The sequence below is a fragment of the Notolepis coatsorum genome (genome assembly GCF_963971535.1).
Source record: "Notolepis coatsorum genome assembly, chromosome: 19".
Taxonomy (NCBI): domain Eukaryota; kingdom Metazoa; phylum Chordata; class Actinopteri; order Aulopiformes; family Paralepididae; genus Notolepis; species Notolepis coatsorum.
Genome location: NC_140183.1, coordinates 31,198,290 through 31,215,265, shown reverse-complemented (window position 1 = coordinate 31,215,265; position 16,976 = coordinate 31,198,290). Strand labels below are relative to the sequence as shown.

At 43.0% G+C, this 16,976-nt stretch overlaps 1 protein-coding gene across 1 annotated transcript in view; it reads right to left on the bottom strand.

Annotated features, from left to right (window-relative positions):
* Nucleotides 1-16,976, bottom strand: part of LOC311246440 (annexin A2-like) — a gene marked incomplete at its 5' end in the record, with an annotated part of 56,149 nt that overhangs the window by 30,566 nt on the left and 8,607 nt on the right. The window contains 3 exons of the mRNA XM_084336595.1: nt 1,262-1,352; nt 14,508-14,567; nt 16,220-16,299. Coding sequence (XP_084192721.1) covers nt 1,262-1,352; nt 14,508-14,567; nt 16,220-16,299 — 231 coding nt within the window. The remainder of the gene's footprint in view (nt 1-1,261; nt 1,353-14,507; nt 14,568-16,219; nt 16,300-16,976) is intronic.

Below are 16,976 nucleotides of genomic sequence, written 5' to 3'. Positions count from 1 at the left end.
GTGCCCAACCAGTCGGCCGTGGTCGACCAGTAGATCAATGACATGCAATATAATTGCCACGAGCGATGGGGTAATGTTAGCTGCTGAACAGGCTAAGCTAACTAGCGTTAGCCGTTAGGTGCTGGCTGGCTAACTAACGTTAGCTGCTAGCCACAATGCTATACTGTTATACTGGCATATTCCATTCACGTTAGCATGTAAGCTAACAAAATATGCGCCGATGAGACTAAACTCCGCTTTTGGTGTTCAATTGTGTTGATGTTAGTTTTGTTTCATCAACAAATGAGAGGCAGAACACACAGTGAATGTATCCGTTTTGTTTATTGCACGTTCTTTGCTGAAAAATAAGTGCTACAGTGGCTATACTAGACTAGTAATAGGCTAAGCTAACTAGCGTTAGCCGTTAGCTTAGCGTTAGCCCTGGGAAACGCTCAAACGCGGACTCTACAACACCATCCATTCGTGAGAAAAGGGGGTGGGTTATATTGAAAAGGCTTGACAACAGAGGTTCAAATATAACTTCATATTTATTGGTTATTTGTTTATTTTATATCAGCATCCAGTCTCCAGCGCCATGTTAACACTTCCTGTGTTTACATTTTCGAGCGTGACATCATCGCCTACGGCAAGCGTACACGCTCAAAACGCAAACCGTAAAAACAGAACCCAGAGCGCACCAAGACTTGAAGTGTGTACACAAACTAGAGGGGGGAGAGGGGGGGGGGAGTTCGCACTCAGAGACGGATCGGACCAGAACGGATCGGAACGGACCCGAATGGGTGAGTGAGAAAGCCCCCTTAAAGACATGACATTATACAGTAACTACTGAGCTGGTCTGAGTTTCTTAAAGACATGACATTATACAGTAACTCTACTGAGCTGGTCTGAGTTTCTTAAAGACATGACATTATACAGTAACTACTAAGCTGGTCTGAGTTTCTTAAAGACATGACATTATACAGTAACTCTACTGAGCTGGTCTGAGTTTCTTAAAGACATGACATTATACAGTAACTCTACTGAGCTGGTCTGAGTTTCTTAAAGACACATAACATTATACAGTAACTCTACTGAGCTGGTCTGAGTTTCTTAAAGACATGACATTATACAGTAACTCTACTGAGCTGGTCTGAGTTTCTTAAAGACATGACATTATAAAGTAACTCTACTGAGCTGGTCTGAGTTTCTTAAAGACATGACAGTATACAGTAACTCTACTGAGCTGGTCTGAGTTTCTTAAAGACATGACAGTATACAGTACCTCTATTAAGGTGGTCTGAGTTTCTTGTGGTTAAAATCTCTATCCAGGGTCCTGGGTCCACCTTCTTACTGCTCACAGCTGTGTTTAGTGCCTGCACACACACACACACACACACACACACACACACACACACACACACACACACACACACACACACACACACACGCACACACACACAGAGACAGTAACATTATCATCCATTTGCACAGATAGGTGGGGTTGGGAGGCCTCATTCTGCTTTCTCGACAGCTGGGAAAAGTTCTTATCAGCTCTCTGATTTGTGTCCTTGGTGAGTCGCCTCTTCGGATTTTTTCTCCTCTTTTTCTATTATTCTCCCATCCCAATTCCAGTGTGCCAATTCTCCCCTCCCCTGTCTTGAACGTTGCTCGCATATGCCCCCCACTGGCCGGTTGTAGGGAGGATAGAAGCCTTGGATCACGTGTCCCCTCCGATACACGAGGAGGCAGCCTGTCACATCTTTTCACCTGCCAGCGCGGACTCTCATTGGCACTCTCAGAAAGGAGAAAAAATGCTTTCTGAGTACAAATGCACCGTCGAATTAAATACGGTTTAGAGTGGAGTGAATTTTAACCACTCCATCCAGAATGATGGGCCTAGGATGCAATGTGTGGCAGGCCTCAATCTTGGCCAGTTTTACAGCCAAAATCTGATTGCCATCCAAAAGCTTCTTATAGCAAATCCAGCCACATACCGCAATCGCTCCAAATCCGAGGAGCATGAATGCGATAATCCAGATGTCCTCAGCGTCCTCAATTTCGAGGGGGAAAATGCATGAACTACGCCACGCACCCCAAGAGTCAATGTTGAAGCCCGATTGGAATGTCCCGAGTGGGCAGAGAGGATCAGCCTCATTCTGCTTTCTTGACAAAAATATGCGATCCACCAGTGAAAGTGACCAGCTGACTAAATCCATATCGAGTAGGTTTGAGTGGAATCTAAGTAGAGTAGAGTCCGACAACGGCACGAAGCACAGAGCGCAGATAGGAGATAGCAGATAGAAGAGAGGGAGAGGAGCGGAGGAGGAATGCGACTGGTCTCGAGGAGAGGCAGGAAGGATCCTGTCCATGCGTCTAGAAAAAGTGCTCCCTTTCATTATTAACGAAGATCAGACAGGTTTTATTAAGGGTAGGAACTCTAGCGACAGCATGAGAAGGCTCTTTAATGTCATCCAAATGACTCATGAAATGGACCACCCCGCCGTGGTGCTGTCTCTCGATGCAGAGAAGGCATTCGACCGTGTAGAATGGCTGTATCTATTTTTAACCCTTGCAGAATTTGGCCTAGGAAGCACCTTTATCGATTGGGTCAGGGTTCTTTACAACTCACAAATGGCGGCGGTCTTGACTAACAGACTTAGGTCTAGCAACTTTACCCTACAACGGGGGAACCCCCAGGGGGACCCTCTTAGCCCTCTACTTTTCGATATAGCCATAGAACCACTTGCTCAGGCTATAAGGCAGTTGGCCATGATCTCAGGCATCAGGGTCGGTGAAAGGGAGCACAAAATTACTCTTTACGCTGACGACGTACTAATCTTCATATCCAAACCAGAATCTTCTATTCCCTGTCTAACCCGGATGATTTCCACATTTGGAACCTTCTCGGGGTACAAAATTAACTTCACCAAATCCGAAGCGATGCCACTTGGGACGCTGAAATCCATACTGATCCTGCCCGAACCCTTCTCATTTCGCTGGTCACCCTCCGGTTTTGTATACCTAGGAGTGTTTATAACACCCACTTTTGATAAATTATTCAAGGCTAACTTCCCCCCTCTCTTAGACACTATAAGGGCAGACTTAACTAGATGGGCCCCCTTACCAATCTCCTGGCTAGGTTGGATAGCTCTAGTTAAAATGAATGTACTCCCTAGTGCTGTTAACAAATAAGGTTATCAAGGTCATAGAAGGCTGGCTAAGCTCGTTCATTTGGAATGGGAAGAAGCCACGGCTGAAAATGGCCAAATTACAGATGGATAGCGTTGATGGTGGTCTGGATCTGCCTAATATAAGACATTATCAACTAGCAGCACACTTTAGGGTACTTGTAGGCTGGCTTAAGTTAGACCCACTCTCAATCTGGCTAGACATTGAATCTTAACAATCTAAATCCCCCTTGTGGAATCTACTATTTATCAAAGACTGTTAAGAAACTATGTTCCAACCCCATCACGCTATGCTCAATCAAGGCCTGAAGGTCCGTCCATAAGGTGGAGGGCCGAGCCAAGTTAACTTCTCCTCTTACCCCGATTTTAGGCAACCCCGATTTCAAACCGGGTCATATTGGTGGTGGCTTCAGGATCTGGCATACGCAGGGGCATAACCAACCTTGGCGATCTGTTTGATGGTCAGACTTTAATGTCCTTTTTACAAATACAGCAGCGTATGGGTTACTAAAAACTGAAATATTCAAATATCTACAAATTAATGGCGTCTGGGTGGCGCAGCGGACATTGCGCTCGTCACCAACGCGAGAGACACTGGTATCGAATCCGGCTGTCAGCATTGCCTCCGGCTTGGCCGGCCGTCATACTGGCTCGATTGGCAGAGTCAGCGGGAGGGAAGCCGGTAGGTGGTAATCTGATCGTTGTAAACAGCGACTCCTACAGGTCGGTCAGGGCGCCTGCACAGCAAGGACAGGAGATGGCGAGGGTAGTGTGAGCCTCCCACACGTTACACCTCGCCAATGAGAGTCCATGCTGGCAGGTGAAAAGAAGTGGCTGGCTGACTCCGCATGTATCGGAGGGGACATGCGATTGTATCTATCAACCCTCCATACGACCGGCCAGTGGGGGGCACATGCGAGCAACGATCAGGACAGGGGAGGGAGAATTGGCACGAGAGGAAATTGGGATGGGAGAAAAACACAGAAAAAGGAGGAGAAAAAGTGGATCAAAACAAAAATATTATATATATATATCTACAAATTAGACGACAGTTTATCACTAAGGAGTCGAACACCTCATTGTTAGCCAATAGCTCCACCTTGCAGGTAGAGAAAGCCCTCTCCTTACAGCTCTCCAAAAGACAAATATCTATTTTTTATAGTACGCTAAATCTCAACTCATCTCTATCCTCACTTGTTACCAAGCAGTCTTGGGAGAGGGATTTAGACACGTATATTGGACTGGAAGGAAACGTGGACTTATGCAAAGAAAATTCCGGTTTGCAACCGCACCAAATCTATTCAATTTAGAATCCTACACTGCATACATATAACCCCTGCCCTCAAAAGTTAAATGGATGCCAATGCGTCTCCACTCTGCTTTAAATGCAAGATAGAGATTGGAAACCATATCCACTGCATTTGGTCCTGTGTAAAGCTTCAGAGCTATTGGTTCGACATTGTGGAGGAACTTTCTGATATATTCCAGATTCTCATCGAACTGGATCCCCTATGCCTTTTACTCGGTCTCCCAGATGTTCATATTGCTAACTTCAAACATAGGAGATTGTTCAACTTGTTGACATTTGCTGCCAGAAAAAAACATAATTTTATTGTGGATCAAGGACGAGGTCCCATCAAAGAGGTCGTGGCACAATATTATTATGAACTTTGAATTGTGAACTGTGAATACATCACGTGTATGTTACACTCTAAACTGGACACCTTTTATGAAATATGGGACCCATATCTGTCTCATATTGGACTGGTACTGTCTGCCACTGTACTCTGTGGGTTTCCCCATTATCCATAGCCTCCCTATAGTTCACCACTGCCTTGTTTATTGTTGCCTGTATCGTTGCTGAGGGTATTATAATATATGTAAAAGTACATGTATGTACATGCACACATCCTCACACACATAACACACACATATGCATACACACATATAAAACACACATGCACTCACACACATGCAAACATGAAACACACAGGCATACTAAAAACACACACGTAAAAACACACACACAGGCGGTATGAGAGCAGACGGGTAACACACGTGCGATAGAGCTCCTGGTCAAATGAGTGAAAAAACGGATAAAAAAAGACCCGAAAAGTAATTAAAAAGGAAAATGCTCACGAGAAGTAAGGAAGAGACAACGATTGTGAAGGAAATAGAAATGGAGAACATACGAGAAGGAGAGAATTTGAAGAAACAGAATCCCCGAAGCGAAGCCGAGAAAAGCCAGGCGAAAGAAGGGGGAGGTACCACTGAGGCAGACACGGGAATGCCAGGATGGGCCGTGATCATGCAGGCCGGGATACTGGAGAACATAACAGCGGCGATAAAACTGAACACGGACACGATAAGGAATGATATTGGGAAGCTACGGGAGGAATTGAGGAAGGAACAGGAGGACTTCAGAGGTGAAATGAATACAGAAATCAAAAGGGTGGAGGAGAAGATGGCGGAACAGGACAGAAACGTGACCGAGTTACAGACTAGGACGGCACACGCGGAGGAATGGAATACGGAGATACACGAGGTATTAACATGTGTGATTCAGAAACAAGAACAGATGGAGACAAAGATGTCGGACATGGAGGGGAGGTCACGGAGAAATAACATCAGAATATGGGGACTGAAAGAAGGAGTCGAAGGGGAATCGGTGACCCTATATGTGGAAAAGCTTATCAAAGAACAATTGAAGGAAACGGGACTGGAAAAAATGGAGATACAGAGGGCCCACAGGGCGTTGGCTCCGAGACCACAACCGGACAGACCTCCGAGGGCGGTGATTATTAATTTTCTGAGATTCGAGGTTAAGGAATTGGTACTCAGAACCGCGTGGACCAAGAAGATTGAAATCGAAGGGAAAAGACTATCATTTGATCACGACTACTCGACAGCGGTAGCGATAACACGCAGGTCCTACGCGGGACTGAAGAAAACCCTGAAAGAAAACGGAATGAGATTCCAGTCACCCATGACCTCGCTAAGGATTCACTGGGAGGAAGGGGCGGCGATGTACGAGACGGCACGAGAAGCGGAGCGAGAGATGAGACGGCGAGGGATACGGATGACGGAGGACGGAGAAGGAAGGAGGCGGGAGGAACAGACGCGGAGCCTGCAGCAGAGATTGGAGGGAGCCCGCAGGTGGATCAGAGTGGGAGAACGAAACCGGAGGGAGGAGAGAGGAGAAGGCGGAGGTGAAACGTGACGGAGCGAGGACGGAGACGGATGAGGAGGCTAGACGGAGAGGAGGCGGGAGGAGGCGAACGGATGAGTACACGCACAAGAGATTGAAAAAACTATTCAAATAGAGACAAAGTATAGAAACTGAAATAACATATGCATAAGCACACATTCCCAGGTAGAGGCAGGATATAGAAATGAACGTAACATATACATGGACACATAATACACAAGCTGATGGAGGAAATAAATGGAAATATAACTAGGTTTGATAGGCGAGACACAGAACATACTGAAACAGATACATAGACACACGCTGTGAGTAACACAGTTGGGAGGGATTAAGGGGATAAATGGACATCACATAGAAAATAGAGGAGAGGAAAAGAAAATAATAAGGGGTACACGGGAGACACCGCACACGGATATGGGAGGAAGGAGGGACAATGAAACATATGAGTCACATTGAGAGGGACCAAGAAAAGAGGGTCTTTGATCAAAAGGAAGGACAGAGCGCTTTTGACCAGGAGCTCGAAAGCAAAAAAAAAAACAGTAAGAAAGCTGGACAAATATGACGAGCGATTGGGGGCAAGGGTTTCAAACCACCAAGCCGTCAGGAGGGGGCCCCTCGCTAGGAGGGCAATTACCCCTCACCCACCAGCAGGGGACAGGGGGGGACACAGGGACCCCCCGAACGCCTTGGGAGCACTTTATGTAAAGTTTATGTTTTTTATTTATGTTAATCATTATATGTATTCGGTGAAGAGAGCGGAGGCTCCAACCGGAGGGGGGAATGAGTGTGACATGGGGGGGACTGACAGAAGAAAGAAGAAGAAAGATGACAAGGGTTAAAGGTATAAAAATGATGTCGTTAAACGTTAATGGAATGAATAATGCGATAAAAAGGGGCAAAGTGATGTTGAAATGTAAAAAAAGTGAGATGGAAGTGATTTTTCTGCAGGAGACGCATTTGGTAGCACAGGGTCATGAGAAACTGAAGAGATTTGGATATGAAAATGCATACTATAGTTCCTTTGAACAAAACCCGAGGAGAGGAGTAATCACGTTAATCAAAAACACAGTCAAATTTGAATTGATCAAGGAAGTAAGAGACAAGGAGGGAAGGTTTGTTCTGGTGAAGGGGAAAATGGAGGGCCAAATGGTTACGTTAGTAAATGTTTATGCACCCCCAGAGAGTGAGAGGGATTTATATGAGACCATTTTTGACATGATAGTGATGGAACTAGAAGGGATATTGATATGTACGGGAGATTTTAACGTAGTACTGAATCACGACCTAGACACCACGAGTACTAGAAAAGGACGGGCGCCCATCAGTAGATATATGAATATTCAGATGACGGAAATGGGAATTACAGGCGTTTGGAGGGGGATGCACGCCATGGACAGGGAATACACACATTACTCACACCCACACGTGACATATGCGAGAATAGACTACTTTTTGATGACGACGGGGGACAGTTACAGGGCACGGGAGAGCAGTATAGGAGTGGCGGACATATCGGATCACAGTGCCATATATCTGACAGTAGATCTAGAAGGGAGACGGAGGAACACGATTTGGAGACTAAATGTAGGAATATTAAATAACAAAGGGGTGGTGAGTCAGATCAAGGAGGAGATAGCCAGATATAAGGAAGAAAATGACAACGGGGCGGTAGACCCGAACATTCTATGGGACACACTGAAGGTAGTGATAAGGGGGAAATTGATGGAAAAAACAGCAATGCTGAAGAAGGCCAGAACGGAGACATATCACAATCTGATAGGGAAGCTGAAGAAGCTAGAGGGGAGACACCAGATATCAAAAGAACAGGAAACGCTCGGAGAAATCAAAGAAGTAAAGGCCAGGATAAATAGGGAATTATTGACGGAAATAGAAAAGAAAGCGAGGTTCATGAAACAAACGTACTATGAAGGGGGACCAAAAGCGACCAGACTGTTGGCTAGGAGAATTAGAACGCAACAGAAGTTGAACACGATACACACAATAAGGGATACAAAGACTAATGAAATATTGAGGGACCCAGCTGAAATAGAGAGGACATTTAGAGAATACTATGAGAAATTATACACACAGCCAAAAGCAGCGGGAGAAGAGGAAATAGAAACATATCTGGAGAAGCTAGAGTTACCATCGATAGGGAAAGAACAGAATGAAGAATTAAATAAAATAATCACGGAACAAGAACTGGAAGATGCAATTAGTAGAGCTAAAAACAACAAGTCTCCGGGGAGCGACGGATTCCCATCGGAATTCTACAAGACATTTAGAACTGAATTAGCACCCATGTTAGGGGCGGCGTTCAGACACACGATGGAAGAGGGGAAAATGCCCCCCTCGTGGAAGGAAGCCATAATCACCACGATACCGAAGGAAGGGAAGGATAGGGAATTATGTAGTAGTTTCAGACCTGTGTCCATACTCAACGTAGATTACAAGATACATCGATAATATCAAAAAGATTTGAGACGTTTATGCCAGACATTATAGATGAAGATCAAACTGGATTTATTAAAGGGAGACAGACACAGGACAACGTGAGAAAGACATTACACATAGTAGAGGAGATACAAAAACAAGGGGGTAGCGCGGTACTGATTAGCCTAGATGCAGAAAAAGCGTTCGACAGTGTGAGCTGGACATTTTTATATAAAACATTGATGAGGTTCGGACTGAACGGGAGGGCGATGAAGATGATCAAGGCGCTATATCAAGAGCCGACAGCGAGGGTTAAGGTGAATGGCAGCTTGACGGATAGAATCAGATTAGAGAGGGCTACCAGACAGGGATGTTGTCTCTCACCGACGCTCTTCGCTGTTTTCATAGAACCACTGGCACAACTGATCAGACAGACCGAGGACATCAAGGGAGTAAGGATAAAGGGAACGGAATATAAACTAGGCCTATTTGCAGACGACGTGATAGTATACATGAGGCAACCAGAAAAGAGCTTCCCGGCACTGATGGATCTACTGAAGGAATATGGCCACTACTCAGGATACAAACTAAACGTGACAAAGACACAGACCTTAGCATGGAACTATTCTCCAACGACGGAAATTAGAGAACAGTACGGGATAAGATGGGACATGGACAAGATTAAATACTTAGGGGTGAACATCACGAGAGGGGTGGAGAAACTGTTTGAGGCGAATTATACACAGATAAATCAGAACATCAAGAGAGACCTAGAGAGATGGACAGTAATGCCCTTGGACTTCAATTCAAGAATAGAGGTCATTAAAATGAACATACTATCAAGGTTACTGTACCTATTCAAATCAAATCAAATCAAATCAAATCAAATTTATTTATAGGGCCCGACAACACACGTTAATGTCCCCATGGGCCGTACAGGTCTTCTTTAAACAGGTCAAGAAGACAACATAACAATAAGTCAAGAACAGAACAAGAACACCATAGGGTCCAAACATTTTTTAGATGAATGCAAATAAATGAAAGAATGCAAGCACTCCCAGACATACCCCACGCGAAGGTAAGGAAAAACTCACTAAAACCTAACAATAGGGAAAAAAGCTCCACAGGCAGTGTGGAGGAGAGAAACCTTAGAAGGGCCGTTCAAGGGGGGATCTCCCTTCTTAGATGTTGGTGATAGTAGTGTTGCAGACGGACAGTTGGTAAGCATGCACTCATGTGTGTGGTGAAACACAGATGAGTGCATGCAATAGCAACTGTACATTTTGAAAAATTAAAGATAGAGCTAATAGCGATAGCAACTGAACATTTTGAAAGATTAAAGATAGAGTTGATAGCGGATCTATTTGAGGCACAGGGGCGGCGCAGAGAGGGTCACGTCCTCCCCGTCTTAGTCACGGGACATTCAACACTCCGGTCGTTGCTCAGGGACAGCCGGAGACAGGGAGATAGGGGGTGGCGCAGAGAGGGTCGCGAACTCCCCGACATCATCGCGGGACATCCGGCACTCCGGTCACCACTACGAGACCTCCGGAGACAGGGGGGCACGCAGAGGGGGTCGCAATCTCCCGGCCTTCGTCACGGGACGTCCAACACTCCGGACAACACTCCAGGACAGCAAGTCATAGGAACTATTCCAGTCACTACCGATACAAATACCACAGAATCAATTCAGGGAGTGGGACAGACTGATATCGAGGTTCATATGGGCGGGGAGAAGACCACGGGTCAGATATAAAACACTACAACTACCAAAGGAAGAGGGAGGGATGGCAGTACCCAGCCTACAAGACTATTACTATGCAGCACAACTGAGAGCAGTGACGTGCTGGTGTAACGACAGATATGAGGCAAGATGGAAAGACATTGAAAAAGAAGGGGAGGGATACAAGGTACAAGCTCTGGTGGGGGATAGGGAACTATTTAAAGAAAAAGAGGGACTATTAGATCCAATCACCAAATGCACCTTGACCATATGGAACAGAGTAGTAAAAACACACAAATTGGAGAAGCAGTCAGGGGTCCTGAGATGGGTAGCACATGACAAGAGATTCAAACCAGGGAGGTTAGACCATGGATTCAGAAGGTGGGAGAGGGGGGGGGGCAACAGCGATATGCAAAATGATAGAGAAGGGAGAAATGCAGACACTGCAAAAATTAAAGGAGAAATTTGGACTAGAAAACAGGGACCACTTCAGATATCTACAGGTTAGAGACTACTACAACAAAGAAATAAGGGGGGCCAAAGACGAGGAACAGAATGGAATAATAAAGATGATAGTATGGGCATACGAAGGGGGGCAAGGAAGAGTAATATCAGCAATATACCGGGCTATAATGACCAGCAAGGGACACACGACCGATTATATAAGGGAGAAATGGGAGAGAGAACTAGAGATAGGAATAACAGGGAAGGAATGGGGGAACATATGTGAGGTACAACATTCAACAACAGGATCGAGAATATGGAAAGAATTTGGATGGAAAAACATAATCAGATTCTTTATAACCCCAGAGCTGAAGGGAAAATATGCACCAACACAAAAAGCATGCTGGAGGATGTGTGGGAAGGAGGGGGCAAATCACACGCACATATTCTGGGGATGTCAGAAGCTGAAGGGGTATTGGGAGGAGATAGGGGAAGCAATGATCAGAATATTAGGATACGGGCTACCACAAACAGGACTGGTGCTTTACTTAGGAGACCTGACACACGAGGGAATACAAGGGGGGGACAAATATTTAATAAAGATAATGTTGATAGCGGCCAGAAAAGCAATAACGAGACTGTGGTACAAGGAAGACCCACCGACAATAGCAAAATGGGTAGGAATAGTGGAAGAAATACAGGATATGGAAAGGATAACACACATGCTGAGGTTACAGGAAGAGAAATTTGGGGAAAGATGGGGAAAGTGGGAGGATTATAAAAGGAAAGAGAACGACATCACAGAGGAAGAACCAAATGCAACACAAGAGAGCGAAGGGTAAAGGAGGAAAGATGTTCAAGCAGGGTCTATGAACCCATGTCACACACCTGTACTTTAGTTAATATTTTCTATTTTGTTTTTGGGATATTACAATTGCTGAATGCTTTTATACCTTATTATTTATGTCTGTTTAACGGTGTGATATTAAATATTCAGGGATGATGTGGTTTGTGTAGGGGTGAACCAAAGGCAAAGTGAAAGTTAATAAACAAGAGAAAAAAAAAAGAAAGAACGAAGGAGAAGGGAAGAAAGAAGCTCAAGGAGGGTCTCTGGACCCAGATCACACATACAAACCTTAGTCAGCATTTATCGTCTTTGAGTAGGAATTACCTGTTTAAGCCTGTTTAAGGGAGATACACAATCAGCCTTTGTATCAAATACCTAGAAAACAACAGTAGGGGAACCAGACAACTAACCATGTGATACCCATGTAAATATTTATGTGCACTGTTTTTTCTTTTTGTTTTTATTGTGATGCTAGTCTCTTCATTTTTTATTATTTATTTTTTGTAAGTGCTGTCTGTCTAAATAACTGTTAATAAAAAATTTAAGTTAAAAAAAAAAGAAAAAAAAAAAACACACACAGGTCATACACGTATATAAAACACACACATATAAAACACACATACACACACACACATACATATGCCACCCACACACAGTCTATCTCAGTCCAATGGGTCCTAACACTGGCCAGGAGCCGATCCCCTGTAAGCCAATACTATACATGTATCACAATACATGTACTTGAGCCATGTTTTTGTTTGTGTGTCTCTTGTCAAGTCTGTGCTAATGCTTTTTCTTTTTGAGTCTATATTTTGTCTTTATTAGTCTTATTGTCATTATTGTTTTTGTTAGTGCTAATGTTATTGTCAATGGGTCTCATTCTCCAATGGACTTATGACAAAAAGGGCTTTCTCTTAGGACCTTTTCGGGCAAGACATGAATATAGACAATATATTATAATATAATATTAATTATATATGTTTTATTGGGACGGTTGGTGAATCCCAAAATCAGCCCGAAAAGGTCTCAAATGGCCCTAAGAGAAAGCCCTTTTTGTCGTAAGTCCTTGGTGAATGAGACCCAATGTTATTATTGTCAATGTTATTGTATTGTAATGTCTTGTTTTATGTATGGAAAAAAAAAAATAAAAAAAAAAAAAAAACATCATCATTGGTGAATAGCAAATAGAGTGTGTGTGAAACAAATAGCAGCATGTAGTCATCAAGCCGTTTAGGGTTCCAAGGGCTTTCCAGTGGCTAAGGGGTGAGTAGAGCCTATGGACGTACACACAACCATAAGACACCCAATGCAAGCCTATCCACATAAGACACCACCACACATAAACCCAACCCAACTAAACCCAACCCTTTATCCCAACTAATCCCAACCATTTATCCTAACTAAACCCAACCCTTTATCCTAACTAAACCCAACCCTTAACCCCAACTAAACCCAACCCTCTATCCCAACTGAACCCAACCATTTATCCCAACTAAACCCAACCCTTTATCCTAACTAAACCCAACCCTTTATCCTAACTAAACCCAACCCTTTATCCTAACTAAACCCAACCCTTTATCCCAACTAAACCCAACCCTTTATCCCAACTAAACCCTTTATCCCAACTAAACCCAACCCTTTATCTCAACTAAACCCAACCCTTTATCCCAACTAAACCCAACCCTTTATCCTAACTAAACCCAACCATTTATCCTAACTAAACCCAACTGTAGGCGCCGTAATGGAGGTCTCTTTATTATGATTCAGTATTCTATTTGTGTTGTATTATTAGTTGTACTGTCACTTTAGGTGGTGGGCGTGCTCACAGGGGTGTGGCGCTAATGGGAGTGTTTTATGGAATTTCATTCACCTTTTCACGTCTGACAGTTCTCGGTGTTTGACAGTTCACAGAGGTTGACAGTTCACGGAGAGAGGGGGTGAGAGTTAGGAGAGCATATTTTCTTTTGACCGCAATAATGCAAAGCGCAAAGCGCAAATCGTATTTTGTTTGTCTCATGAAGCAGCGAAAGAATAAAAGCCTCAAAATTATTTCCTGGACGTGGAACGGAGTTATTTCACTGTGCGCGTCAATTGTTTGAACTCCTCCACTCAGCCCCTCGGCACTACCTGTCTATGACAGTCTACTGCCGCAACACCAACCATTTATCCCACCTAAACCCAACCATTTATCCCAACTAAACCCAACCCGGCTTTATCCTAACTAAACCCAACCCTTTATCCCAACTAAACCCAACCCTTTATCCTAACTAAACCCAACCCTTTTCCCAACTAAACCCAACCCTTTATCCCAACTATACCTAACACCAACATCAGTCAATAATAGTCAGACACAGAGATAAAAGCATAGCTTGATATTTGGCTGGTAAGAGAATGTTCAATAGCAAGTGGATGACAGTTTGTGACATCATAACAGGAGGCGTGGTCTTGTGACTGTATGACAGTAGCAAGTGGATGACAGTTTGTGACGTCATAACAGGAGGCGTTGTCTTGTGACTGTATGTAAGTAGGTTGTGGATACAAACTGATGTCTTCTTCAAGGTCCAAAGCACTGTGTGCTACACATCCCAGACTCTTAAAGCCACTAGATAACTAGCCTGACAAACACGTTTTGTGACCTTGTAAAACAATTATCTTTTATTTCCTATTGTTTTAAGAGACACTCACCTTGGTGTCCTGGTCAATCAGTCGATAGTCAATCCTCCCCTCTGTGTTGGGCTCCTCTTTCTGATAGTACACATATATAAATATACAGTATATATTATCTTTCTGATAGTACACATATATAAATATACAATATATATTATCTTTCTGATAGTACACATTTATACTGTATATATTATGTTTCTGATAGTACACATATATAAATATACAGTATATATTATGTTTCTGAGAGTACACATATGTAAATATACAGCATATATTATCTTTCTGATGGTACACATATATACTGTATATATTATGTTTCTGATAGTACACATATATAAATATACAGTATATATTATGTTTCTGATAGTACACATATATACTGTATATATTATTATGGTGGGCCGGTCTGGGCCAAAAATGCCAGGGCCGATTTTTTTCCCCAGTCCAGCCCTGCTCAAAATCTAGTTTGTACACACCTATATCTTTGGAACTATTAGGAAAGTCCCAAGGGGGGAATGTGGTGTATTTTTGTAGACAACTCATATTGGACTATATTGTTTTTTGCCTGGTCAGGTAAAGATGAGTAGGTCTATGGGGTAAGTCTGTCTCTCTCTCTCTCTGCAGACTCGGCAGCAACAAGGCCCCAGAACCCCAGAATTATCCCTGGGGGAACTTGAGGAATGTCACCCGTGTCTTAAAAAGATGGATGTTATGGGGCGGTCGGGTGGCGTAGCGGAGATTGCGCTCGTCACCAATGCAAGAGGCTGCGGTCTCGACTCCCAGTCAGCATTGCCTGCGGCTTGGACCGATCGTCATACTAACTCGTTTGGCTGAGTTAGCGGGAGGGAAGTCGTGGGTGGTAGTTTGGCGTTGTGGACAGCGACGCCTACAGGTCAGGCCTGCTCAGCGAAAGGCAGGAAGTGGTGAAGGCAGCGTGACCTCCCACGCGTTACACTTCACCAATGAGAGTCCTCGCTGCCAGGTGAGAAGAGAGTCGCTGGCGGTCTCTGCATGTGTCGGAGGAAGCATGTGGTAGACTTCAGGGTTCCCTTGTACCGACCAGTAGGGGGAACATGCGCACAACGACCAGGTAGGGGAGGGGGGAATTGGCATAATGACTAAATTGGGATGGGGAGAAAAGCATAGAAAATCAGGCGGAGAAAAAGAGGATAAAAAAAATTTAAATATGTGATCTTTCAACATTTCTTCTAGGTCACATGAAAAGGTATTTGCCCACTACTGGAATAAGATAAGTTCTTACTGCAGTGACCATTGAACTGGCGCAGCTGTAATTACAGTAAGCAAGGCCAGTCGCTGTGTCTATAGGAAAATACCTCAAGGTATCTTACATTGTGACGCTATCCAAAAGTATGTCCTAATTAATTAATTATTAAGATGTCTGTATTCGATAAAGTATTGTTAAAAAACTGCATTTTCTTTTTTCCTCCTATTTTTTCTTCAAAATATATAACACAAACTATACCTGTTCACTGTTGAACTTAAATCTGAATACAAAATAAATCTTAATGTTGGCATACGGAAAGTTAACTTCTTGCCTAGATCTGTCTTCTGTGCCTCTCTGCGTTGATCTGTGAGCAAACCCAGTAGCAGAAAAAGGTACAGGACCTTTTGCTACATTAGTCGATATTAAACCAGTGGTTCTCAAATGTCAGGGGCAGCAGCGCAGTCTTGTTCTCTGATATATCCCAAATAAATAAGTGAAATGTTACCTTCAGTATTGCTAGAACAAGCTTGGTGAAGTCTCTCCTGGTCTCACTTATCAAATCTTTCTCAAGGAAATGGCCAAACTCTGCAGGAAAAACAAACATGATTTTGGGAGCAACGTATTATGTATTTGTGACTTACAGTAATATTATGTATAACTTACAGTAATATTATGTATGACTTACAGTAATATAATTTGTATTTGTGACTTACAGTAATATTATGTATGACTTACAGTAATATAATTTGTATTTGTGACTTACAGTAATACTTATGTACAGTAATGTCATTTGTATTTGTGACTTACAGTAATAATTATGTATGACTTACAGTAATATAATTGGTATTTGTGACTTACAGTAATATTATGTATGACTTACAGTAATATAATTTGTATTTGTGATTTACAGTAATATTATGTATGACTTACAGTGATATTATATATTTGTGACTTACAGTGATATTATGTATTTGTGACTTATGTATTTGTGACTTACAGTGATATGTATTTGTGACTTATAGTGATATTATGTATGACTTACAGTAATATGATATATTTGTGACTTACAGTGATATTGTGTATCTGTGACTTACAGTGATATTATGTATTTGTGACTTACAGTGATATTATGTATTTGTGACTTACAGTAATATTATGTATGACTTACAGTAATATTATGTATGATGACTTACAGTGATATGTATTTGTGACTTAGAGTTGTGACTTACAGTAATAGTATGACTTACAGTGATAGTATGTAT